Here is a 26,473-nt window from a genome sequence, read left to right as displayed (position 1 = left end):
ACACAAATTGGTGAGGCAAGATTTCCCTCGGCTGAACCCATGCAGTTTGCCCAGTCACATTCATTATACATTCACATTTAAACTGCCTTTTCTTTAATATTTCTGGGCAATAGACCATAGAAGTCCACCCAGTACTGTCTTTAGGTTCCCACTCCTGGAGTTGCAATTGAAGCCCACTCCAGCTTATCCTAACCATCCTGTCACTGGAGCTTCAAAGCCTTCCCCAGTTAATCCTAAACCAAATTGTCATATAAGGAAGGCCCAGTACCGGCCTTAGTTAGTTTTATACCATTTATTTTCTAATTAGAGATCCTCTGTCTTCATCCCACACTTTTTTGAATTCCATCACCATTTTAATCACTACCTCCCTCAGGAGGGTATTCCAGTTATCCACCACCCTCTCCATGAAAAATAATTTCTTAACATTACTCCTAAGTCTGCCACCCTGCAGCCTCAATTTATGCCCTCTAGTTTTACCATTCTCTTTTCTCTGGAAAAATTTGTATCTTTATTAATACCTTTCAAGTACTGTATTTAAGCATCTGTATCATATCTCCCCTGTCTCTCCTCTCAAGTAGACCTATTTAGGTTTTCCAATCTCTTCTTGTATGTCTTTTGGCTCAAGCCCCATACCATTTTCATTGCTTTTCTCGGCCAGCTTCAAGTCTTTTCACATCTTTAGCCAGATATGACCTCCAAAACTGAACACAGTACTCCAGGTGAAGCCTCACCAATGACCTGTACAAAGGCATCAACACATCCTTTCTTCTGTTGGTTATGTCCCAAGATCACAGAATCAGTTGTCACCTCATTCATAAGAAAGGGATAATTACACCTTTCAGAAACATTTGAAAACCTGATTCCTATGTCCTGACTTTCAAGTAGATGTTGGACAATAAATAAAGAGAACATTTCAATTTAAATACAAAATATTGCATAAGAAAATGTGGGACACTGGTGTCACGTGTTCTGTATGAGCAGTTCCAGTGAATGACTTAAGTGGACTGTCAGTGGTGTATCTTTAACATCCTTGCAAATGGTCCATAGGACCCAGAGATTCTTTGTTCCCTCAAAGTGTTTCAGTTGCCTGCAACCTATGGTTTCCCAATAGGCTTCAGCATTCAGACTGGTTGAGAAAGGTCCTAAATTGAAAAGAATACTGAAGTTCAAAAGTGGTTTTTCTCCCTTAAGTGTATTTAGTGCTACTACAGTTTAATCTGGCTGTCTTTGAGTTGACTAGGCTAACGCGTTCTTTGCTGTCTTCATATAACCTAATTGCACTTCATTTATTATTCTTTAAACACTAAACTAAACCTTAAGTTTGTATACCTCATCATCTCCATAAAGATAGAGCTTGGCACAGTTTACAGGTAATTCAATAAATGAGGGAAGGACATAATAAGAAATTAGAGGTTATGAAGAGGATAGCTTTACATTTTGGAGAAAAGCCATGTTTTCAGATGCTTTCGGAATAATTGGAATGAGCCTAGGTTCTGCAACGGGGCAGGGAGGTTATTCCAAAGCTCAGTGAATTTGAAGAAAAGGGATTTCCCTAATTTACCTGCATACATGACGCCTTTTAACGAGGGGAAAGATAGTTTGAGTATGTAGGCGAATCTGGTAGTGTCAGGTCTCGAAGAATTCCAGGATAGTGGGATTAGGGGAGGAAGAATGCCATGTAGGATCTTGAAAATTAGGCAGGTACATTTAAAGTGAATCCTAGAAATCACCGGAACACCAGCTCCTCATCACAACACATACATTTCTATTGACTAAGCTTCTTCAGGAAGAATTGTGTCAGGCAGTTCTTATGGATCCCAGTGGAATGCACTCAGGATAAATACCATGTAAACAACTGAGTTCTTCTTGGAAAAAGGTTCTTTGGACTGCTGCTTGGACTCCTAGAAAAGCAATGACCATGACTTCTGTACGTGACAGATGTCTGTCTGAATCAGTGTGCCAGTCATTTCTTGTAGGCCTGCTTTAATGGGCGTCGAGCAACTGACACCCACCTGTGGCTGTGGTGGACAATAAGCAGTACATCAAGGGAAAAGAGTAAGATTACTCTGAGGATATATGAGCCAGTTGCCATAGCACATTACAAAAATGTACTAACCATGAGAGACATACGAGAGAAGAGATTGTAAAAAGGCACTGTTCATTTCTGCATCTAAGCAGCATTTCCATACATCTAAAGGACCGGAGAAGTGATATGGTAATTGTTTTTTATTTAAAAAATGTATATACCGCCTAAGCTCTAAGTGGTTTCCAAGTAACAAACGTTCATAAAATTAAAGTGACATCCAACCACCATTATCTACATTTAACATCTTGTCCACACACAACATGCATTATTTTCGAATGAACATCCTGTATAATGTTTCCAAAAATTGGAAGAAATGGAACATACTGTGATCTCTACAAATAAGCATTAACAAACAACTGAGTTTGTAGTAATTTTTTGAATTTAGGGCAGTCCGTACATAGCCTTAATTGTCCAACCAAAGCATTCCATAAGGTAACTCTGGCCACTGAAAACATTTTAGATTTCGTGGCCACATAACGTACTCTTTCCATGTTAGCTATTAATTTCATGGCTCCAACCAATCTCAAGTCTCTTCCAGGTTTGTAAACCTCCAACAGTGTTAGAAACCAGACGGGCAATCCCATATAATACCTGGTGCATTAATGATAACACCTTGTATTGCACGCGTCGTTTTATGGATAGCCAATGTAATTGTTTTAGAATTGCAGTAATATGAGTCATTCTTGGGAGCAGTGTACTGAGAACCAGTGAAGTCAGGACTCCACTCCCAAGTCTCCTAGGAATGTGACTTACAGCTAATTGTCTCAGGTAAACGCTATGAGGCAAGGAAATATTTAGGCTCCGATTCACTAAAGTCAGCGATTGCTGCTAACAGACCCGATTCACAAAACGGCCCACTATGTGTTTTTCCCCTCAATCACCCATTTTCCAATCAGGCCATGCAAATTTGTGAAACCCGATGCAAAATAGTCTAGTGATTGATTCACTAACATTTGCTTGGCTATTTTGCATTGGGTTTTACAATCTCAAAACATGACTGCTATAGACTTGTTGGTAACGCTGCAAGGTTTGTTTTTTTAATGGTCAATCAGGGACTTCCTTATTCATCTCCCTAAGGAAGTCCCTGATTGGCTAAGACGCCTCAGGCCCCTCCCAAGGGAGGAGCCCAAGGCACCTGAGCCAATCAGGGTCTTAGGCCCCTCCCCGTGCATCACATGATGCACATGGGCAGGGCCTAAGGTTCGTATTGTGCAGGAGGCTAGAGAAGCAGAAGGGTCTGAGCATCCCTCCTTTCCCAACTTAAAGATACGGGGAGGGGTGCCGGGAGCAGATGGTAGAAGGAAGTGGGCAACCCTTCGGCCGAGGTGGGTCTCGCCGCCTGAAGGATAAAGCCAAGAAGCGTCCCTTCCTGTAAGTTTGCCAAGTTTGCCGCCGACGCCTCCAACGCCGTTCCTTCATGTTTTCACTTGCTCACCACTGCTCCCTTAATGTCTTTGCTTCCCGATTCTATTTCCCTCCCTCCCTTCCTGTAAGTTTGCCGCTGCCGTTCCTTCACTCGTGCACCCCTGCTCCCTTTATGTCTTTTTGGACGCAACAATGGGATCATGAGAGGAGCCGCCACGGCAACTTTAAACTTAATAATTATGCCAATGTTTTCCTGTTTTACGTTCTGCCTTGCTTCCTGATCCTTTAATGCCAGCAAGTTTACTGCTACACTTTCCGTCGGGGTTAGAGCATTCACGTTCCACTGTTGTGCACACACGGAAAATTGTTATGGCGTTCGGTGCGCTAACTTTGCTTTTAATCGAGTGTCCAGCGGCGGTTTATCTTCCACAACTCACTCTGTGCCTATTTACTACTTTGCCGATTTTATACTCCATATTCTGCCAGTTTAATTCATAACAACTATTCTCTGCCGGTTTGCAGATACCGTGCAATTAAAAAAAAAAAGTTTTTTGTCTAATAGATGCTGGCATTGTAATCTAGATGTAGGGACTTTGGATCATCTTTTGTTTTACTGTCCCCATATTTTAGCCTTTTGGAACTCAATCTGGGATCAAATAAATTGTTTATTGGAAAACCATGTAGCGTTATCTTATGATATTGTGATATTTGGAATGTCTATGAGAAAAAAAGAGTCAGATATCATCGTGTAATAATAAACTTTTAATGATTATGACTGGAGTTGCCATCCAACATATTACTAATAATTGGAAAGATCATAGTAAACTTAATTTTAAATTTTGGTGGAACTCAGTATGTCACATATATAGAATGGAAAGATCATTAGCGGTACAGAATGGAAATTATAAAAATTTTATTAAAATATGGGAGCCATTAACATCTTTTTGTCATGATTGAATGCCATTTTTCTATTAATTATACACCATTTAGTAGGGGGTGGGGGGGAGGGTTTCAAGTATATGATCTTATAATGATTAAGGGGCTTTGAGGGAAGGTGGGGAGAGGGTTACATTTGTACTTATAAGTTATAATGATAAGATGTTCAAGTGCTCAAATTAATTGTGTTTATTATGAATTTGTACACTTGATGAAAGTTTAAAAATGAATAAAGAATTAAAAAAAAAAAAAGGTAAGTGAGAGAATGGGTCTATTCCCCCAAAAGACCCCTGACATCTACACACACACACACAATGAGAAAAAAAAATGCACAAGGAGAGAGAGAGACACACAGAAAAAAAAAACAACAAAAGGAGAGAGATAGGAAAAAAGACAGAAACATACAGCAGCTAATTAGACAGATAGAGAGACAGTAGCCAAGGAGACAGACAGAAAAAAAAATTACTGAGTGGCAGTCAAACACACACAGAAGAACAGGGAGCAAGAGAGACAGATTGAAAAAAAAAAAACACTGCACAAGGAGAGAAAGACACACAGAAAAAAAAAAAAATAAAAACAGCCAATGAGACACACTGAAATAAAGAAATACAGACAAGGAGATAGATAGACAGAAGGTGGTAGTCAAAACACACAAAAGGACAGAGAGCTAGAGAGACAGATTGAATATATTCTAGCACCCGTTAATCTAACGGGCTTAAACACTAGTACATAATAATTAAACAAATGAGATACAGACAATTAAGGCAATACAGGCTGAAGTGGAATTCATCTAACACAGTTCATCCTAAATTGGAGATACAGAACAAGGATTTATAACAGTTCATCTTACATTAGCAGTTTCAGAGATATCATTCACTTATAATTGGATTATTTAAAGTTAGTTTCGCATATAACTGGATCGTTTTGAGGCATACATCGAGAGAGTCTAGTTCAACAGATGTGAGGAATACATTAGTTTGTATGTTACAGACTGTATGGTTGAACGTAGTAGTTCACATGGTTTGGTTGATAGTTTAACAATGATGATGTGTGGAGAGTGTTGGGAATCTAGGTGCTATACCGTATTGATATTAGGCCAAGGGAATTAGGTGAAGAGGTAGGATTTTATTATTTTCCTAAAGCTCAAAAATCCTTCAAGGGATTTGATGTGTGGAAGCAGTTGATTCCAGTACTTTGGTAAGAAATGGGAGTAGGATCTGTGTCTGGCAGTTTCTAGTCAGAGGCTCCAACCAGGAGGTAACTAGACGTGTGTCCTCCTGGGAGCGGAGGGATATGATTGGGATGTAGGATGGGAGTTTGGATGATATGTAGCAGGGCATCATGTTCTGAATGGACTTGAATGCAAGCACTAAGCCTTTGAAGATGCAACATTTGGCTATTGGTAGCCAGTGAGCTAATGCTAGTGCCTGTGATACTGGATCGTGGGTGCAAAGGTTCTTTAGAGATGAAGACTTTTCGCTGTCACTCCCACTCACTGCTGTCAGATACCTATACCCACTGTATCATTTCCTCTACCATTATCTCCCCAACCCTGAAATGTCTTGCCTAAATTAGATTGTAATCTCTTCTGAGCATGTTAAAATGTACAGCGCTACATACACCTTTCAGTGCTATAGAAATAATAAATAGTAGTAGTCCATGGGGAGAGGACGAAGGCACAGAGAAGTTGGGTAAAGTTGGGTTCGGAGAAGTAGCTTCTTATTTTTCAGAGTTGTCGGAGGTAGTAGAATGAAGGAGACCTCTTGAAAGATATAGAACATAACGGCAGATAAAGGCCAAATTGCCCATCTAGTATGGTTGGTAAGTTATAAGTTGGTTGATAAGTGATAATATGATAGTGATAATATGGTTGGTAAGTGATAAGTTAGAATCAAGAAGTACTCCTAGGTTGCATATTTGGTCTTTGGCCATTAAAGTAGATGACTCCCACTTCACCAGGGTGGTGCTCTTCTTTAAGGCCTCCCTTCTTCAAGGCAGCACAGAGACTGCCAGACTGGAGGTGGGACTTCTCTACAGCATCCCTGTAGGTCTCCGTCATTGATTTTTTTTTTGATTTATTATTTGTTTGATTTACAGATTAACATACATAAGAAAAGTCAAAGTGGATTACAAGTTGATGTACATATAATACAGTTTGTTCATCCTAAATTAACATACAGTTGATGTATACTGTATATAATACAAATTGTTCATCCTAGATTTAAGTATTCTGTGATTTAGATCCATATGTATTTAATTTACAATTGTTTGGAGGGACAGACTGGGAGTTATAGTTGCAGAAGATTAGAAAAAAAATGGAAAAAAATAATATAGAGGAGAATAATATAAATTGGAGAAGGAAAATAAAGAGAGTATAACCGGGAACTTAACAAAACTTGAAGAACCTATTATGGGAATAAAATAAATATCTCGAGAGATCAAAATAAGGCCTTATTTAGATAAAGAAAATCCCTTACAAGTGAGATTGAATTGTCATGCAATAATCTCAGACAAAAATTTTTAATGATAAAATTATAACCATATGTTCTTCATTTTCACATGTTTTACCTGAGGATGATCTGATTTGCACTGAAGACAGCTTTAATGATATTCCAGCTGATAGAATCTGACACATTTTTGATCTTGTTGACGACAAGCAGTTGATGAAATTGTGCGATAAATTTGGACTCAAAAGCTGCTCATTAGATCCATTTCCATCCTATATTTTTTGCAATATTTCTCCTCAAGCTGTCTCATGGTTAACAGTATTAATCATATTCTCTTCTCAAGCTGTCTCATAGTTAACAGTATTAATCATATTCTCACAAGTGGCTATTTCTCAAATGGACAATGTTATATAAATGTACGTTGTAGATAGTTAAAGTAGGGGTTCATTCACACCAGAAATAACAAAAACAGGACAGTTGACAAAATCATAAATAAACGGAGAAAAATAAACCTCAATTGTGGGTCGCCGGGACTACACAAGTACCCAAAGCTCACCACCTCATCACGGGTTTATAAAAAAACTCCGTACAGTTATAAGTTACTTTCATACTTCAACATCTCTTTAAAAGAATAGTTTTCAAAAAATTCTCAAAGGATTTGAATTTCAACGTCCTATAATTTTCTATAAGTAAGTGAAAAAGCCCCAAACTAACTATATGTGTGGCAATCAGCTACAGCTGTAGATAAATTCAAAACAGGGTCTAGTAGCGTGGCTATAAAACCTGCATAGTAGCGTGTATAAGAGAGTCAAACACTCATCTGAAGAAACATCTTCGTCCCGATAGAAAAGATCTTCTATTTCGCCTGAGAGCAGGCTACTTCAGGGGATTCGTTTACACCAGGTTATCTCCACGCTGGGCCGCCCGGTATACAGCTGACAGCGTGGAGATAACCTGGTGTAAACGAATCCCCTGAAGTAGCCTGCTCTCAGGCGAAATAGAAGATCTTTTCTATCGGGACGAAGATGTTTCTTCAGATGAGTGTTTGACTCTCTTATACACGCTACTATGCAGGTTTTATAGCCACGCTACTAGACCCTGTTTTGAATTTATCTACAGCTGTAGCTGATTGCCACACATATAGTTAGTTTGGGGCTTTTTCACTTACTTATAGAAAATTATAGGACGTTGAAATTCAAATCCTTTGAGAATTTTTTGAAAACTATTCTTTTAAAGAGATGTTGAAGTATGAAAGTAACTTATAACTGTATGGAGTTTTTTTATAAACCCGTGATGAGGTGGTGAGCTTTGGGTACTTGTGTAGTCCCGGCGACCCACAATTGAGGTTTATTTTTCTCCGTTTATTTATGATTTTGTCAACTGTCCTGTTTTTGTTATTTCTGGTGTGAATGAACCCCTACTTTAACTATCTACAATGTACATTTATATAACATTGTTCTTCACAGAATACGATTGTACCTTTACTATATTTGGTATTTCTCAAATGGGTCATATTGCATTAACCCCTTTGTTGAAAGGGTCAGATCTAGATCCAACAATTCAATCTTATTATCGCCCTATTGCAAATATACCGTTACTGACAAAAATGATTGAATCCATAATCTCTAAACAACTTTCTGATAATCTAGATACATTTTCTATACTCATTCCTTTTAACATGGTTTTTGTCCTAATTTTAATACGGAGACCTTGCTGATTTCCTTAGTTTCTAGGATTCAAAGCTTGTTATCTTGTAAGGCTTATTATTCATATCTTTTTATTATTCAAAACGATGTTAGGCTATGGTAATGTTTTAATTTTTATTATTTTGTATGTTACCCTCCAAGGATTTCTTAGACTATTTCTTACTAGCTAATAGAGATTAGCTGATTACTTTTTTACCTTCTAATTGGTTCAGTGACCTATAAATCAGAGATCAGCCCTGGGGTGAGAAAATATTTCACCTGTTTCACTAATTTAAGAACTGTCTTTCTACTAATTACGCTTGTCCCTGTGCTGCACTGTTAACATGTTTGCAGAATTGTACAGAATCGCCTTATTTCTCAAGTCTCTGACTTTCTCATTCCTTTCCTTTGCATGTGCACTTTCAGAAAGTGATTCAGGGTTATGCTAGTGACTGTATGATTCAATCCTTTCAATTCTGACTGCAGAGTTCAGCATTCAAACTAGCATTTCCCTGATGATTTCTGATAGGTCCAATGCCTGTGATAACACTTACTGTGTAATTATATTTATGTTTCAGATTCCAGCGGCAGATTGGACACTGGCCTGATGGGTTGGGAGGAAGAACAGGAATGTTTATATCCTCTTTAATCTTGCCTTCAATCTAGGAAAGAGAGAAAGATCAAATTGCTTATCAGTCACACAGCTTAAAAAACAGTATTAAAAAGACTGGAGAGGGAGCAGCCCACCAGCTGGAGTAGAAAGCTTAAAGGGGCTGAATTGGGCAGATATTCCTTCTACAATTTCAATTTATCAGTGCAGAACCTTCCCAACAAGCAATGAAAATCATGGTTTAAGGAATTTAAGTCAAATAAACCCTGCCATCTCACAGCATATAAAACCCTGGCTAGGGGACAGGGAAGTGCACTGAAGGACAGCCCCTCCACATTCTAGATCCAGGAAATTGATCCAGGAACCTTGGGTGAGTGGGTGGGGGGAGGCAGCAGGAGAGCACAGAATAGAGAGCCCTTTAGAGGCAAGGGGAGTCCTGTGCTTCTCACATGGGAAACCAGCCCTGCACACTATTTATTCTTTCTGTTACGGTAAAATTTCCTTGAATGTGCCTTTTCTGTTCCCCTGTTATCACAGCACAGTATTATCACTGCTTCAGACAATCGATATCATTTTTTCAGGTGTTTTGGATCTCCAGTAGCCCTTCATGAACTCTCAGCTGTAAACGTGTAATAGGATACAAGAAACCTGATTAAGAGTTCACCATCACACTGCACAGTTCTATCAGTGTGTTATCAAATGGGTCTCATGCAGCTGTGAAATCCTCTTATAGAAATAAGGTACTCTGATGTAAGATTAGATTCTTACCTCGATAATCTTCTTTCTAGTAGAAAGGCATGAATCTTGAACCAGTGGATTATTCTCCTTTACTTGCAAGTTTGTAGAAGGCATCATCTATCTTTTCCTCTCGGCACCACCTCCTGCATCTCTGGGCTGTGCTCCACCTCCCCAATTTGTAACAAAGCAGTTGACTGTTCCTGTAAGAGGAGAAATGAAACGGGAACAGGATGCTCCCTGAACAGTAAATTCTGTTCTGATCTGCAACAACTCAAAGGCAACAAATCAATGCCAATATAATTATAACAAGGTGGAAATGAACAAGCCACAAGTCACCTACCTGGGTGCAACCAGCACTAACACCTATATAGCTCTCAAGCCTCTCGCTTTTCTTATTGGAAGAGAGAGATCAATCAGTACTCTTCAGATCAGTCTGACATCAAATACCAACATCAGGAAATACATACATGTCAGACAGTTAAGCAGGATAACTGAAACCTGACATATGCTGCATGTCTTTCTAATAGAAAGAAGATTATCAAAGTAAGAACCTAATCTTCCCTTCTAGTGCAAAAGGCACATGAGTCTTGAACCAGTGGGACATACCAAAGAAGTCCCCTGAGACTAGGGTGGGGCAGATGAGCCTTCTGTGGGCACGGCGGATCCAAAAGCGGTGTCCTTTCGCACTACCACGTCTACTCTGTAAAATTTTGTGAAAAGTATGAAGGGTGAACCATGTAGCCACCCTACAAATTTCCTAAGGGTGAATCATGTAGCCACCCTACAAATTTCCTTGGAGAGTGTGCTCTCAAAAGCTTACCACACCCAATGTACGCTGAAGCAATAGCTGTGCTAATCCATCTGGAAATAGAAGCATTAGAGGCTGACTTACCCAGGCAACTAGGGCTTAGCACAAAAAGGTGATCTGAGAGACAAAATTTATTCATCGCCTCAAGGTAAAGGAGATGAACTCTCCTCACAACCAGCAATTTGTCCCTTTTTTTTTTTTAACCCTTGGGATGAAACGTGGGGAGTCGGACTTCCGGATTTATGTGGAAGGACAAGACCACTTTTGGCAGAAAGGAGGAGACCATGCGAAGTGAGACCCCCGTCTTCATAAACCTGAGGAAAGGCGTACTGCATGACAGAGCTTGTAGTTCTGAAACCCTTCTTGCTGAAGCAATCACTATTAGAAAAACATGTCTTCATGGTAAGATCCATCCGAGACTCCTCTTTCAAAGATTTATATGGAGCCTTACTGAGGGTCTGCAAAACAAAGTTAAGATTCCATGACGGGAATGCCTGTCGCAAAGGAGGAAACAGCTCCAATGCTTCTTTCCAAAATCTGACGACATCTGTATGAGAGGCCAAAGAACCCCTTTTTACTTGAGTCCTAAAGAAATCCTTTTTACTCGAGTACTCCACAATTGAGTGTCCTGCCACGTGTACTTTAATGGAGCCAGCAGCCAAACCCTTTTCGAAACCAACCTGGAGAAACGCTTGTTCCATAGACATTGAAGCCTTCACTGGCTCCACATTCTCCTTAGCACACCAGTGCTGACCCATCTTCCAAGCCATAACATAGGCCATGACAGCCTCTGATTTCTTAGATCTGAGAAGGGTAGCTATAACATCCAGCAACGCTCTTTTGCGCTAAGACTGCCGTAAGCCCAAAGTGTTCTGGATCCCCTAGGACAACTGGACCTTGTGAGAGCAAAGTGGGATGCAGTGAGTTTGAGACACTTGTCCCTCTGAACCTGATTCGCATACCACAGCCAACACAGCCAATCTGGGGCAACCAGGATTACCAACCCTAAATGGTTTGCTTTCTTTGAATGTCCCGGCACAACCCTTTCTCTGGCTACTGTTAGAGCATCCAAGCTGGCACTTCTGGGTTCAAATCTTCAGCTTAAGAATCAAGAGACTTTTTTGCTGTCAATGCCATCAAATGTCAGACGTCCCCATTGATGCACAATACTGTTGAAGGCCCTCTGAGCTAGGAACCACTTCCTGGGATCTAGGTCTGCCAACGGAGATAGCCAGCCTCCACACTGTCCACTCCTGATACATGCACTGGAGTTTACAGAAGGGCTACTGCCCAGCGAAACAAAAACTGGGCCTCCAATTTCAACGAAGCACTCTTGGTGCCTCCCTGATTGTTGACGTAGGCCACCGCTGTGGCATTGTCTGAGAAAAACCTGACTGCTTTGCCTGCCAGGGTTTTCTCTAACATCTATAGGGCCAGATGAATGGCACACAACTCACAGCAGCTGATAGACCACTTTCTCTCTGAGGGCGACCATTAGCCCTGAACTGAGTGACCCTCACAATGTTCCCCCCCCCAGCCATAAAGGTTGACATCTGTAGTCAGGATCACCCAAGGGCAGAGCAGTAAGCCTTTTACCAGCGACTCTGGCCGGAGTCACAGATGCAAATTCTGATGCGCCTCCGCCATTCAGGTCAGTGGTTTCTGCAGAGAATTTGCCTGTGTTGACCAGTGGAACAAAAATGCATCTTGAAGAGGATGTAGATGAACTTTCATCCTCTATGGTCACTACCATCGGCCCAAGCACCTGCAGATAGTGCCAAGCTGTGGGAGCTGGCATCGCCAGGATCTCCTAAATCTGGTGTTTTAATTTCACAATTGAAGATTCAGTCTGGGGTAATTCAGGGCATTGACTTTGATCCACATTCCTCCCAGTCCTTCACCGACTGACTGGACCTCTATGTTTTGCAGATGACTCTTAAGCTGGAGAACTGTGCTCTGAGAGGGCGAACCCTCCTGCACAATCACAGGTGTGACCCCAGATGGTGCCTGCAGCCCCTGAAGCTGTGAACATTGGAACTCACAAAATCTGGAGTAAACCCCTGAACAGGAAACCCCGAGGACTCCTGCACAACTCACCTTGTCTACTCATAGGTCTAGAGGCGTCTGTGCATCTGTGCTTCGCCAAATCCACCAAGTTGCTACTGGAGGGCTCTAGGGGGAATTTTTGACCCCCAATCCGAGACACCTGCAAGTAGGATGCTCTGGAGAAACCAGAGAGGGTTAAGCCCAGCATTCTCATGGCACGTGAATCATGGATGCTCCTCAGCTGACCATCCAGTGTAAATCTGGCATGAATCCATATTAAAAGCCTGAAGAGTCCATCTGGAATGATTTTAAGCAAAACTGTTTTTGAGACAGGGGCTTTTAAAATCAAATTGGTAAATCCAAGATTGCTGCTGCGGCAGCGTTTTAGAGCCAAAAAACGGTCCTGGAGAACTAAATAAAACCACAGAAAATTAAACAAAGGGGTTTTTGGAGGTGAGGAACCCAAATACCAGGGGTATATCAAATAAACTAACTGTAATTGTCTAAAACTAGGGAACTGGATTGTCCACCATGAGAATGGGCTACTGGACTTGATAGACCATTGGTCTGACCCAGTAAGGCTACTCTTATGTTCTTATGTTAAAAGTTCAATTTGTAGACCAACCACACAATGAATTAGGAGTCAAGGAGCCTGAAGAATCCATCCCTGCCAGTTTTGAGGAGATTTGAAGCTACTGGAGAAGTTAAAAAAAAAAATCAGAAAAACTAAGATGGTCACCGTGTTTGGGGGATGGCAGGTGAGGCCTTCATCTTCATCTTTAACCATGGATTGGTTACAAAGTTGGACTGTGATATTCTCTGGCTTGCTGAAACGTGACTTGCATGAGTGCTTCCTGCCTTGCAGTAGATGGAGAACAGTGATCATGACCAGAAAATGACATACATTGTGCAAAAGGCTCATTTGATCCATTTCCATTCCTCTGGAAGGAGGAGGGTATAAAATATTTAGGTATCATGATTCAAAGAACTTTGGAAGACACAATGACAGTAAATGAAAAATCCCTATTATTGAAAGTCAAAGAAAGGTGTGAGCATTGGAACCCATTACATCTTTCTTGGTGGGGGAGAGTCCAAACCATCAAAATGATGATTTTGCCTGTAGTTTGCTACCAAATGAGTATGATGCCGGTTTATTTTCAAGGGTCCTTTTATAAAAAATTGAATGGGATCCTTCCAAAATTTATTTGGCTGGATAAATCTGCTAGAATTGCTTTAGTATCTTGCAAAAACCACAATCGGCAGGGGGGGGGAAATTTTCCAAATTTCTATAGATACCATTAAGCTTTCATTATGCGGCAGGGTATGTATTGGATCTTTCCTTAAGCTTTGGAGCATCTTCCGAACTGGCTGATTTTAGAATGACAACTTATGTCCCCATTATGGCTAATTAGTGCAAACTATATAGTTGAAAAAGTCTATAAAGATGGGAACGTAGAAATCAACACATAATACAAGGGCTGGTCACTACTAAGACCCCCTGGTAATTTTCCCAGCGTAGTATTGAATGCAATACGTTTGGCGAAGGCACAGGCGGAAGAACAAATGGCTAAAAATGTAAAAAAGGGAGATAAAAATTTTTTCAGATATATTAGTGAAAGGAGGAAGATAAAAAATGGAATTGCTAGGCTAAAAGATGCTGGGAACAAATATGTGGAGAGTGATGAGGAGAAAGCAAATGTGCTGAACAAATACTTCTGTTCTGTGTTCACAGAAGAAAATCCTGGAGAAGGACCGAGATTGTCTGGCAAAGTTACACGAGAAAATAGAGTAGATTCTGCGCCATTCACAGAGGAGGGTGTTTATGAGCAACTTGAAAAACTGAAGGTGGACAAAGCGATGGGACCAGACGGGATCCATCCCAGGATACTAAGGGAGCTCAGAGAGGTTCTGGCGAGTCCTATTAAAGACTTGTTCAACAAATCTCTGGAGACGGGAGTGATTCCTGGGGATTGGAGGAGAACGGATGTGGTCCCTATTCATAAAAGTGGTCACAGGGATGAAGCAGAAAACTACAGGCCGGTGAGCCTCACTTCAGTTGTTGGAAAAATAATGGAAGTGTTGCTGAAAGAAAGGATAGTGTATTTCCTTGAATCTAATGGGTTACAGGATCCGAGGCAACATGGCTTTACAAAAGGTAAATCGTGCCAAACGAACCTGATTGAATTTTTTGATTGGGTGACCAGAGAGCTGGATCGAGGACATATGCTAGATGTAATTTACTTGGATTTCAGCAAAGCCTTTGATACAGTTCCTCATAAGAGGCTGTTGAACAAACTTGAAGGGCTGAAGTTAGGACCCAAAGTGGTGAACTGGGTCAGAAACTGGCTGTCGGACAGACGCCAGAGGGTGGTGGTTAATGGAAGTCGCTCGAAGGAAGGAAAGGTGACTAGTGGAGTCCCTCAGGGTTCGGTGCTGGGGCCAATCCTGTTCAATATGTATGTAAGTGGCATTGCTGAAGGGTTAGAAGGAAAAGTGTGCCTTTTTGCAGATGATACCAAGATTTGTAACAGAGTAGACACCGAAGAGGGAGTGGAAAATATGAAAAAGGATCTGCAAAAGTTAGAGGAATGGTCTAATGCCTGGCAACTAAAATTCAATGCAAAGAAATGTAGAGTAATGCATTTGGGGATTAATAATAGGAAGGAACCGTATATGCTGGGAGGAGAGAAGCTGATATGCACGGACGGGGAGAGGGACCTTGGGGTGATAGTGTCCGAAGATCTAAAGGCGAAAAAACAGTGTGACAAGGCAGTGGCTGCTGCCAGAAGGATTCTGGGCTGTATAAAGAGAGGCGTAGTCAGTAGAAGGAAGAAGGTGTTGATGCCCCTGTACAGGTCATTGGTGAGGCCCCACTTGGAGTATTGTGTTCAGTTTTGGAGACCGTATCTGGCGAAAGACGTAAGAAGACTTGAGGCGGTCCAGAGGAGGGCGACGAAAATGATAGGAGGCTTGCGCCAGAAGACGTATGAGGAGAGACTGGAAGCCCTGAATATGTATACCCTAGAGGAAAGGAGAGACAGGGGAGATATGATTCAGACGTTCAAATACTTAAAGGGTATTAACGTAGAACAAAATCTTTTCCAGAGAAAGGAAAATGGTAAAACCAGAGGACATAATTTGAGGTTGAGAGGTGGTAGATTCAGGGGCAATGTTAGGAAATTCTACTTTACGGAGAAGGTGGTGGATGCCTGGAATGCGCTCCCGAGAGAGGTGGTGGAGAGTAAAACGGTGACTGAGTTCAAAGAAGTGTGGGATGAACACAGAAGATTTAGAATCAGAAAATAATATTAAAGATTGAACTAGGCCAGTTACTGGGCAGACTTGTACGGTCTGCGTCTATGTATGGCCGTTTGGAGGAGGATGGGCAGGGGAGGGCTTCAATGGCTGGGAGGGTGTAGATGGGCTGGAGTAAGTCTTAACAGAGATTTCGGCAGTTGGAACCCAAGCACAGTACCGGGTAAAGCTTTGGATTCTCGCCCAGAAATAGCTAAGAAGAAAAAAAATATATATTTTAAATTGAATCAGGTTGGGCAAACTGGATGGACCATTCGGGTCTTTATCTGCCGTCATCTACTATGTTACTATGCAATTGACCCTCAGAAATGCCACCAGCCACTCAAATATGTTTCATAGTGGTTGGATTTATACATTATATCCTCACCGGGCCATTTTTGTTTTGTTTTTAAATTTTTGAATATCTTAGTTTTTCATAAAGTGCAACAGTGCCAAAGTAAAACTTATTGTAGATAAGAGCTATACTAGCTTAGCTATACAGGTCCATTCTAAGGGATACTATCACCAACATGTTTCACCCAACACGGGTTTCATCAGGGCTGTAATCCCTCGATTAGAATGTGTTTCCCACGACACGACCTTTTGTCTTTGGACAAATATAAAAGTAGATTATTTTCCATCATGACCGGGATAGCCATGCAAATGGTTACTAAAAACTGGAAAAATTGAGATCGGCTTAATTTCTCCTTTTGCTTAAGGGGCTGGAGGAGTTGCCATACAGTGAGAGATTGGAGAAACTGGTCCTCTTCTCCCTTGAAAAGAGGAGACTGAGAGGGGACTTGATCAAAACGTTCAAAATACTGAAGGAAATAGACTTAGTAGAGAAAGACAGACTGTTCATCGTCTCCAAGGTAGGAAGAACGAGAGGGCACTCTCTAAAGTTGAAAGGGGATAGATTCCGTACAAACGTAAGGAAATTCTTCTTCACCCAGAGTGGGGGAAAGCTGGAACGCTCTTCCGGAGTCTATTATAAGGGAAAACACCCTCCAGGGTTTTAAGACAAAGTTGGACAAGTTCCTGCTAAACTGGAACGTACGCAGGTGAGGCTGGACTCACTTAGAGCACTGGTCTTTGACCTGAAGGCCGCTGCGTGAGCGGACTGCTGGGCAGGATGGACCATTGGTCTGACCCAGCAGCGGCATTTCTTATGTTCCTTATGTTTATGCTACAAATACGAGAAAATGAATTCAGACATTTTGGGCAATCATAAGTTGTTTAAATGAACTTGGAGTCCACTGATAAATTTTGTTAAAGTTGATTAGTTGGATTACTCTTCTGTTTTATTATTTGAATTACACATCCAGGGAGGGTGGGTAGGCGGGCGGAGGGGTATCATATTTTGATGTCATCTTTGATTAATATGTTCAATATGATTTTCATTTAAGTAACGCATTATGTTTTGTGCTTATAATGGGGTGGGAGGGAAATGTTTTTGAAGTATTTCTATGATTGATGAAAATGCAATTTTGAAGTTAACTATGTTTATGTATATTTTAATGCATTGTTTTTTGAAAGAAAAATCAATAAAGATTTACAAAAAAAAAAAAGAAAATGACACAGGGACAAAGTCTTTCTTTTGTTTGATCTTTTTATTATTCAAATCATGCTGGTTTTGGGCTCTGGTTTCTCTTGCCCTGTCTTCTCATAATTTGCTTACCAGGGTCTCCTGCCCATTTGATATTTCTTCTTTCTCCTTGCTCACTATCCATGCATATTCAATCTCTGTACCTATCATTCCCCTTGTTCAGCATCTCCTTTTCTAGGTGTTTCATTCTGCATAGATCCCAGTGCTCACAAGCCATGCAGAAGGAATGCACTCTAGCTTTTGAATCCCTCCTCTTTCACTAGAGGGCTCTGCTGCCCCTTTAGTTTATCTTTATCACGGTATTTTGACTGATTTTGGTGTTAAGAGCTCATCACGTCGGAAGGAGTGTATGGTGTAGTGGTTAGTTAGAGCCTCAGCACTCTGAGGTTGTGGGTTCAAACCCCTTGCTGCTTCCTGTGATCCTGGGCAAGTCACTTTATCCTCTATTGTCCCAGGTACATTAGATAGATTGGGAGCCCACCAGGACAGATAGGGACTGTATAACTACAAAAAGGTAGAGCAAGTTCCAATCCCTTTCCCTGTCCAGCTCTGCCTGGATGGAGGACAAGCAGACTGAGGTCTGCAGATGAGAGGCGTTCTGTGTAGAGAATGACACGGGGAAAAAAATCTGTCCCCTTCACCGCCATCCCCGTAGCACCATCCTTCCCTCTCGCCACCTCACCGCCCTGAGAATCTCCCTCCCTCCCTTTTACTTTTGTGGTGTGTTAGTAAAGAACTTAAGGGAGAGAAGGCGCATGGTCCCCTCCCTTCCCCTTACTTTCGCGGCGCTATAGAAAAGAAACTTACTGAAGCCTGCCTGTACCTGCAGTTGCGTGTGTGTGGGCAGAAGCTTCTTCTCTGACGCAATGAGGAGAAGCTTCCGCCCACACACAGGTGACTGCAGGCTTTGCTGGGTTCAGTAAGTTTCTTTTCTAAAGCGCCGCGAAGGTAAGGGGGAGGGAGAGAGATAGATTTGGCCAGAGGGAGGGGGCCTTGCGTCTTCCTTCCCTTAACTGCGGGGACAAGGCCATTCACCGCTCCACGGGGGGGGGGGGGTGGATGGCCTCGTCCCCGTGCCTGCAGTGAGCATTCCCCCCCCTCCCCATCATGTCATTCTCCACTTCTGTGGTAGCTGTTGGCCATCCTGCAGAAGCCTCGAGCGCAGGGGGCTCAGTGGGGTGGTGCCCCATTTCGCTTTCCCCTTTTTATGTCCAGGGGGGTTGGTGGAGGAGCAGCAGCAGTGATGTCTTCTCCCACATCCAGGTCACAGTGAGTAAAGCTGGGGGAGGGGGTCCTTTACAATCTTTTTATTCGCTTTCTGCCCCTTCCCTTATGTTTCTTCTCCCTTTCTAGCTCGGACTGCCTTCCAAAGAGCCCAAAAGGAAAGCGCAATACGTACCACTGTCGCCTTGCCGTCTTTCGCTTCCACAACTGGGGGGGAGAGAGAGAGAGAGAACGCGTAAGTCAGTCAGTCAGTGAGTGAGTGTTGTGGTTAGGAGGGCGGGAGCGAAGCCGCTCCCTCCTCCAAGACCCCCCCCCCCCGCGCTCACCTTCTCTCAGCCCTCGCACCGCCGTCGTTCTCCAGCCGCGGCCCGACAGGAGCCCCGACAAAAGGCAGCGCCCGGCCAACCAGAGCCCCGGCCGCGCCGCCATCTTGCTTCAACCGCCGCTTCCGCTTGCGCGCGCACGCGCTCTCCGCCTCACCTGCCGCCATCTTGGATTGGGCGGGGCTTAGAAAAGGCGCGAAGCTCCCCTGCCTGCTGCTACAGCGTCCGACCCAGGAGCACGCCACCCATTGGCCCAGGTGCCGCACATGGGATGTGACGTCAGAGGGAGAACCGACGGGGTGGCGAGGAGCGCAATGAGCAACAGCTACAACTAGAGGCACAAGGGAGGAGGGTGCGCACGCGCAACGGGCAGCATCCCAGAGATTGGTCCTAGACCTCCAGGGAGCAACATCCTACTCCAGAGCAACATCATTCTCAAGAAAAGGAAAGGGATTGGCACTCGGTTCTGCAAGGAATGGGCAATGTAACACGGACTGAAGCTAAGGGGGGACAAGTCCAGGAAAAATATCAGGAAGTTCTGCTTCACGCAACGAGTGGTTGACACCTGGAATGCTTTCCCAGAGGAGGTTATTGCGGAATCCACCGTTCCAGGATTTAGAAGCAAACTAGATGCACATCTCCTTACGAGAGGCATAGAGGAATATGGGTGACTAAATTACGCCAAGTGTACACCTGGCTGGGCCTCCGCGTGTGCGGATCGCCGGACTTGATGGACCGAAGGTCTGATCCCAGAGATGGCAGTTTTTATGATTGAGACCTTCAAAATACTGAAAGGAATCGACAAAATAGAGCAGAAAAAACTATTTACATTGTCCAGTTTGACAGACAAGAGGACATGGAATGAAGCTAAGTGGGGACTAGTTCAGGACTAATAGGAAGTTCTGCTTCACTCAGAGAGTGGTTGACACCTGGAATGCTCTTCCAGAGGAGGTTATTGTGGAATCGACCGTCCTAGGATTCAAAAGCAAACTAGATGCACATCTCCTTACGAGAGGCATAGAAGGATATGGGTGACTAAAAATTGTGATATTTAGTAGCTGCTATGCTCTGAGTTTGTCTCCTATGGAGTGATTTTCTCCTGCTTCCAAGCTCCGGATCAAGTTCTTGTGTTTGCAATTTGATTGAGAAGACAACAATTTTCAGATAAGTGTTTTTTTGAAAACTTTTTGAGACTTAGAATTAAGACTGTTGAAATTCACTGTGAAATTGTGTCCTCAACTTTTTGGGAGTTTTTGACCGAGGATGTGTCTGCTGGCTGCAAGTGATATTTGCAACTAGCCTGTCTATATGGGTTGCTTTGATTTTCCCTATTAGACACTGAGGTCTTTTCTCCCTTAAGAGTAACACTTGGACTTGTTATCCTATACTCTTGAGGTTGTGCTATGTGGATATAGATTTATTTAACAGCCTCTCTTGGTTCTATTTATTTTTTTTGACTAAAAATTACGCCAGGTGTACACCTGGCAGGGCCTCCACGTGTGCGGATCGCCGGACTTGATGGACCGAAGGTCTGATCCGGAGATGGCGCTTCTTATGTTCTTATGTACATAGATACAGGTACTTATGGAGGATTAAGCGACTCACCCAGGGTCACAAAGACAGACCCCGAGATTTGATCTCACAACATCCTCACCTCCATGCCCTCACCCCCCATGAAGGATCATCATACCCCTGATGTGATTTCAGTCTGAAACCAGGATTGCAGAAATATGCATACACACCATTATTTAATCAGTTTCTGTGCATTTTCTGATCCTTCCTTTGGAAGAACAAGTAAACTTTGAGTGACATAGATTTCATTGCAAACCCCCAAATTCTGTATAAGGTGCTTAAAGTTGTGTGCGTGCATTGACGCACAAAGCCGATGTATGGGCAAAACGTAATTTACTGGCCTAATCAGTGCTGGTAATTGACAATTAATACCTTGTAACTGATGCTAATTAGGACTAACTAAAAGTTAAATGCACAACTCAGAAAGCACATAACATGTATGTGCCAGTTACAGTGCACAAATTTGAAAAGAACATCGGGGGTGTTCCTATAAGGCTTATCATAGAATATGCCTGATCCACGCCCAACTTATGTGTGGTACTGAGGGTCTAAGTGCAGTTCTATAAAAGGTAGGTGCACGTTGTAGAATCACGCTAAGCACTGTTTTAGTTGGTGCTGATTTTTTAGCCGCCATAAGTGGAATATGAACTGTGGTTTAATAAGGAACTACATGCAGTATGTTGAAGCAACAGGTCCATCAGGCTGAATGCAGATGGAGGAAGTATAGGGACCTTTGACACATCAAATTTGCAGAGAACAACAATGATTTTACAAACATTCTCTTAAAGAGGCAAAAAATAAGGTACATTATTCGACTACAATTGGAGATTCGTCAAATCCTGCAAAATATTTTTTTTCTTGCTATTCAAAAGTTTAATCATTTCCCTTCTTAAACGAAGTCTTCCGAAATCAAAACAAATTTTGAATTTTCTGTGATATTCTCACTAACTACTGTTACTGATGTGGGACGTTCCTCTGTTACTTCAGTGGGCACTCCAATCTGGTCTGATTCTCATCCTCAAAACTCTTGTTCCCTTTCACATTACCACTTATTGTTGAGAGCCTGTTCTATCCACTTGGCTTAAATTCATTGCACAAGGTTTATTGCCTTTATGTTTATTAGCATTTATAGACCACTATTCGATACATCATCATAGTGGTTTACATAGTACTAAAAAAAAAAAAAAAAAGAACTCCATAATCAATAGGAAGAAAATAATCAATTACAAAGTAAATTCTAATTAAAATAGAAAAAAAAGATGATAAAACTTAAAATACAGTTATAAAAGCAGCAACTGCAAATCTCTTCCCCTTTAGCTCTTTCGTTTATTTTTTAAAACCTTTATTTATTAATCACAGCAAATTTGTGCATAACCAGACCACGGAACATTTCTCTGTACAAATCATAACCCAAGATAGCAGAAAGGGTGGAACAGTCTCCCGGAGGAAGTAGTGGAAACAGAGACGGTGTCTGAATTCAAGAAAGCCCGGGACAGGCACGTGGGTTCTCTTAGAGGAGGAGATAGTGGATGCTGCGGAAGGGCCTTTTGGCCTTTATCTGCCATTATGTTTCTATGTATCAAGAGCAAACGTATCACTGGGATCCTCCTGGTGTATTCTTACCCAGAAGGCTCCTAATTTGGTCATCAACATAAACTATTTTACTGAATTTTTCAATAGCTCTGAACCTAGCACTTACCCGTTCACTCTCTCTCATTCTTCCACCATTGGCATCCCCAGTCCACCACCCCCCATAGTTTCAAGTTTAATAGTTCATTTGATTAATCGCTTAATCGTAATTCTAAGCGATGCACAATTTAAAATACATTCAAAGGGAAACAAACATTACAGACTTTAAAAACTAACATTAAGTTAAAAAATAGTCCAATATACGCATAACAAAAGGAAATGAAGGGAGGTGAAATACAATTCGTGATAGAAAAGCAGAACAAAAAAAGGGAAAACACATGAGGAGAATGAGTAATGAAATATAAAAACAAAAAACAATAGTCATTAAATAATAGATTAAATATCAAAAACATCTTTAAAAAGAAATGTTTTTAGATTAGCAGATGCAATCCGTAGCATACGTACAGCGGTATATAAGAAATAAATTATTATTATTATACAGTAATCCAGGTGCAGTCAAGGTGAGGTCATTTCTCCCTCGGATCTTCCTCCTGGAATCCATAGAGCAGGGGTGTCAAACTCGGTCCTTGAGGACTGCAATCCAGTCGGGTTTTTGGGATTTCCCCAATGAATATACATGAGATCTATTTACATGCACTGCTTTCATGGTATGCTAATAGATCTCATGCATATGCATTGGAGAAATCCTGAAAACCCGACTGGATTGCAGCCCTCGAGGACCGAGTTTGATACCCCTGCCATAGAGTCTCAAAAGTTCCAGAAAAGAAAATTAGTATTGGCCCATTGCTTAGTGCTGTTCAACAGCACATATGAGCCCAGTCCTGACATCCAGTGTCCAAACAGAAATCCACTCCTTCAAAATCAGTTTTTTGTTACTTAAGACTGTATTGTATAATATTGTATTGTATCACCAAATGTACTGTCCAATGTAACTTTTGTGAATGTTGGCTTGTTACCTGTTCTGAGCTCCTGGGAGGATGGGATAGAAATTGAATCAAATAAATAAATAGAAATAATACATTCTCCATTTCTATTCTCATCCATTTCCCAGTCCCCCAACAAAATCAAGGTATATGGTGGCAGTCTCCCCCAGTTCAGTTTTAATAGTGCTAAACACCAAACTCCGTAAGGGTTCTAAGATCAGGCACTCCTAAAAAGAATGGAGAAACATCTCTGCTTCTCTTTATACTTTTTATGTATATATATATTTACTGAATTTTTCAATATAATCAAGCATAACTTGTACAGGAAGGAAATTCAGCAAGAAAATAAAGAATAGACATTATAATAAAACATTAAATATAAGCTTAAATCTCAACTCAAGTCCTCAAAAAGGATCCAAGGCGGATGATAGGCGAATAATAATAAAGGAAAATTAAGTTACAAAGATATTAACTAGTTGACTGAGGTAATACACCCTTTCTTAAACTTAGCACTCATGTTCCATCTTTCTCCAAACATGAAATTGAGAGAAAGGTTGTCAGTTGAGATGGCTCAAAGAAAACAAATTTATGTGAACAATAATTAATTACACATTTACATGGATGTCGCAAGTAAAATGTAGCCCCTAGAGCTATAACATCAGGTTTCCTTAACAAAAATGCACGTCTCCTGCGCTGGGTCTCCTTTGCCAAGTCTGGAAATATCTGTATTTTACAACCTAAAAATTATTTTTGTTTATTTTTAAAGAAAAGTTTCAGCAACCAGTTTTTATCTGGTGCGAGAGCTACTGTCAAAAATAAAGTTGCTGGTGCCACTAATTCTTTATCAGATATTTTCAAAATATTAGATATGTTCATTAAGTCATGTCCCAAATTCTGTTGTTGTTGTTGATCCTGTGTCTTATTTGGAAGATAATAGACCTGTGTAAATGGAGATAATGTTTCTTCAGAAAGCTCCAATATTTCCATCATATAGCATTTCAACATTTCTCTAGGGGCTATCATAGGCACCCTGGGAAAGTTAATCAATCTAAGATTATTATTCCGGGAAAAATTTTCCATTGCCTCCATCTTCCTTCTTAAGTTGGTATTATCTTTAATTAATGTCTCAATAACTTGTTTAGAAACCTTTAGTTCTTGGTAAACATTCTGTATTGAGGTCTTAGAGTCCTCAATTCCAATCTTCAAATTTTTAATCTCAGTTTCATGGTCATTAAATTTATTTTCCAATTGTTGTAATTATGGATTTATAGATTTTGCCAGATTAGCCACAAGATCCCACAGGGAGTCCAATGTTACCTCCCGGGGCTTCTCTATTTGAAAAGAGTGTAAATTAAATTTACTTAGCTCACCCACTGGCAACATATCTCTTCGAACATCCTGTTGGGCTCTTGCTTCCCCCTCCGCTTCCTCCTCAGTCTCCACATTCGGATTTCCCTGCAACAGCAAGGAACCCGGCAGCACAGTACCCCCTTTGATCTCCTTAGCCTCCGGGAGGAGGTGAACTCCGACATCCGGAAGTACCTCCACTCGTGGGGAACTGGTGGACTGAGGGCGTGGGGGAGGTGCTCTCACGTCGGGGCTTAACGATGTCTCTAGCCCTATGGAGAACGGCACAGATTTGCCACCACTGCGTGATTCCTGCAGGGAACTCCCCGATGATATCGGCGTTTCCTGCATTCTCACCAGCTCCTCAATGTTGCCGAAGACGGCTGTCCTGGAGCGCTGTGAGGCTCCAACAGAGCTTCGTCTTCTCCTCTTCAGCATATTTAGACAGGTAAGAATCTTGCAAACAAGTGAATTCAAAAGGAGCTTCAGGGAGAATGAAGCTCAGACAACCTAGCATGCGGCCATCTTGGATCTCATCTTCTCTTTATACTTTAAAAAGAAACCAGCAATAAGGCAACAAAAGGTCAAGGGTTCTGTGAGTGATTGCAAGACTCAGAAGACACCAAAAAGCCACTAATAAACAAAACTAAGTATAGTTCAATAACTTGTTAAAGTGAAATTAGGTACCCTCAGTGCGAGGGGTCAGCGACGGGAGCAGTGCTCCAACGCTTCACACAATGATGTAGAGACCAACAGGCCACCACCTACACACCATCATCGGGTACCTAGGGTGTGCTTCAAATAAAAATAACACTATCACCATAAAAAACAGTGCACAATGAACACAGGTGAATTCAATCACACAATCAGGGAACCCCCCAGCCAACTCCCAAAAAATCAAAAGAAAGCAACTTAGCTTCGATGAAACTTCATCCAACGTCCAGGGGAGCGAGGACAAGGTAGATGAAACACCACAGAACCACAAATCACTGTCCTATAACACTATAACTTCATGTGGTGCCCTTTATGCCTGTCGGAGATTTTAAAATTTAATTCCTCAGTGTTACAGAAGGAATCTATATACTTCCTCCCAGTATGCACACATAAGAACATAAGAACATAAGCAGTGCCTCCGCTGGGTCAGACCACAGGTCCATCTTGCCCAGCAGTCCGCTCCCGCGGCGGCCCGAACAGGTCACGGCCTGTCTGAGTCACCAGAAGGGGCCCCCTTGCCACCTTGGTTTCCCATTGAGTCTTATCTTCCCATCGAAGTCCTAACCCTCCGGTCTTGCACATGCACGACCTGGTTGGATTTCTATACTTATTACTTGGTTTGCTTTCTATACCTGTGTTACATCCCAGCACCTCTCTCAGTATCCCACGATCCCCCTATCCCTCAGGAATCCGTCCAATCCCTGTTTGAATCCCTGCCTGATCACTTCCTCCGGTAGCGCATTCCAAGTGTCCACGACCCTTTGGGTGAAGAAAAACTTCCTTGCATTTGTTCTGAACCTATCTCCCTTCAGTTTCTCCGAATGCCCCCTCGTGCCTGTTGACCCCTTCAGCCTGAAGAATCTGTCCCTATCCACCCTCTCTATGCCCCTCATGATCTTGAAGGTCTCTATCATATCTCCCCTGAGCCTCCTTTTTTCCAGAGAGAAGAGCCCCAGCCTATCCAACCTCTCGGCGTATGGGCAGTGTTCCAGCCCTCTTACCAGTTTCGTTGCTCTCCTTTGGACTCTCTCAAGCACTGCCATGTCCTTCTTGAGGTACGGCGACCAATATTGAACGCAGTATTCCAGATGTGGACGCA

The 26,473-nt window shown here is 42.0% G+C and overlaps 1 protein-coding gene across 1 annotated transcript in view; it reads right to left on the bottom strand.

The window, feature by feature from the left end:
* Positions 1-19,323, bottom strand: part of MRPS18A (mitochondrial ribosomal protein S18A) — a 41,478-nt gene extending 22,155 nt beyond the window's left edge. The window contains exons 1-3 of the mRNA XM_033937861.1: positions 19,172-19,323; positions 19,021-19,052; positions 9,074-9,181 (exon numbers count right to left, since the gene is read on the bottom strand). Coding sequence (XP_033793752.1) covers positions 9,074-9,181; positions 19,021-19,052; positions 19,172-19,274 — 243 coding nt within the window. The 5' untranslated portion in view covers positions 19,275-19,323. The remainder of the gene's footprint in view (positions 1-9,073; positions 9,182-19,020; positions 19,053-19,171) is intronic.
* Positions 19,324-26,473: the final 7,150 nt, after the last annotated feature.

Source organism: Geotrypetes seraphini, chromosome 3 (assembly GCF_902459505.1).
Source record: "Geotrypetes seraphini chromosome 3, aGeoSer1.1, whole genome shotgun sequence".
Lineage (NCBI taxonomy): Eukaryota > Metazoa > Chordata > Amphibia > Gymnophiona > Dermophiidae > Geotrypetes > Geotrypetes seraphini.
Note: the sequence above shows the minus strand (reverse complement) of the source record. Positions and strands in the feature narration are given on the sequence as shown.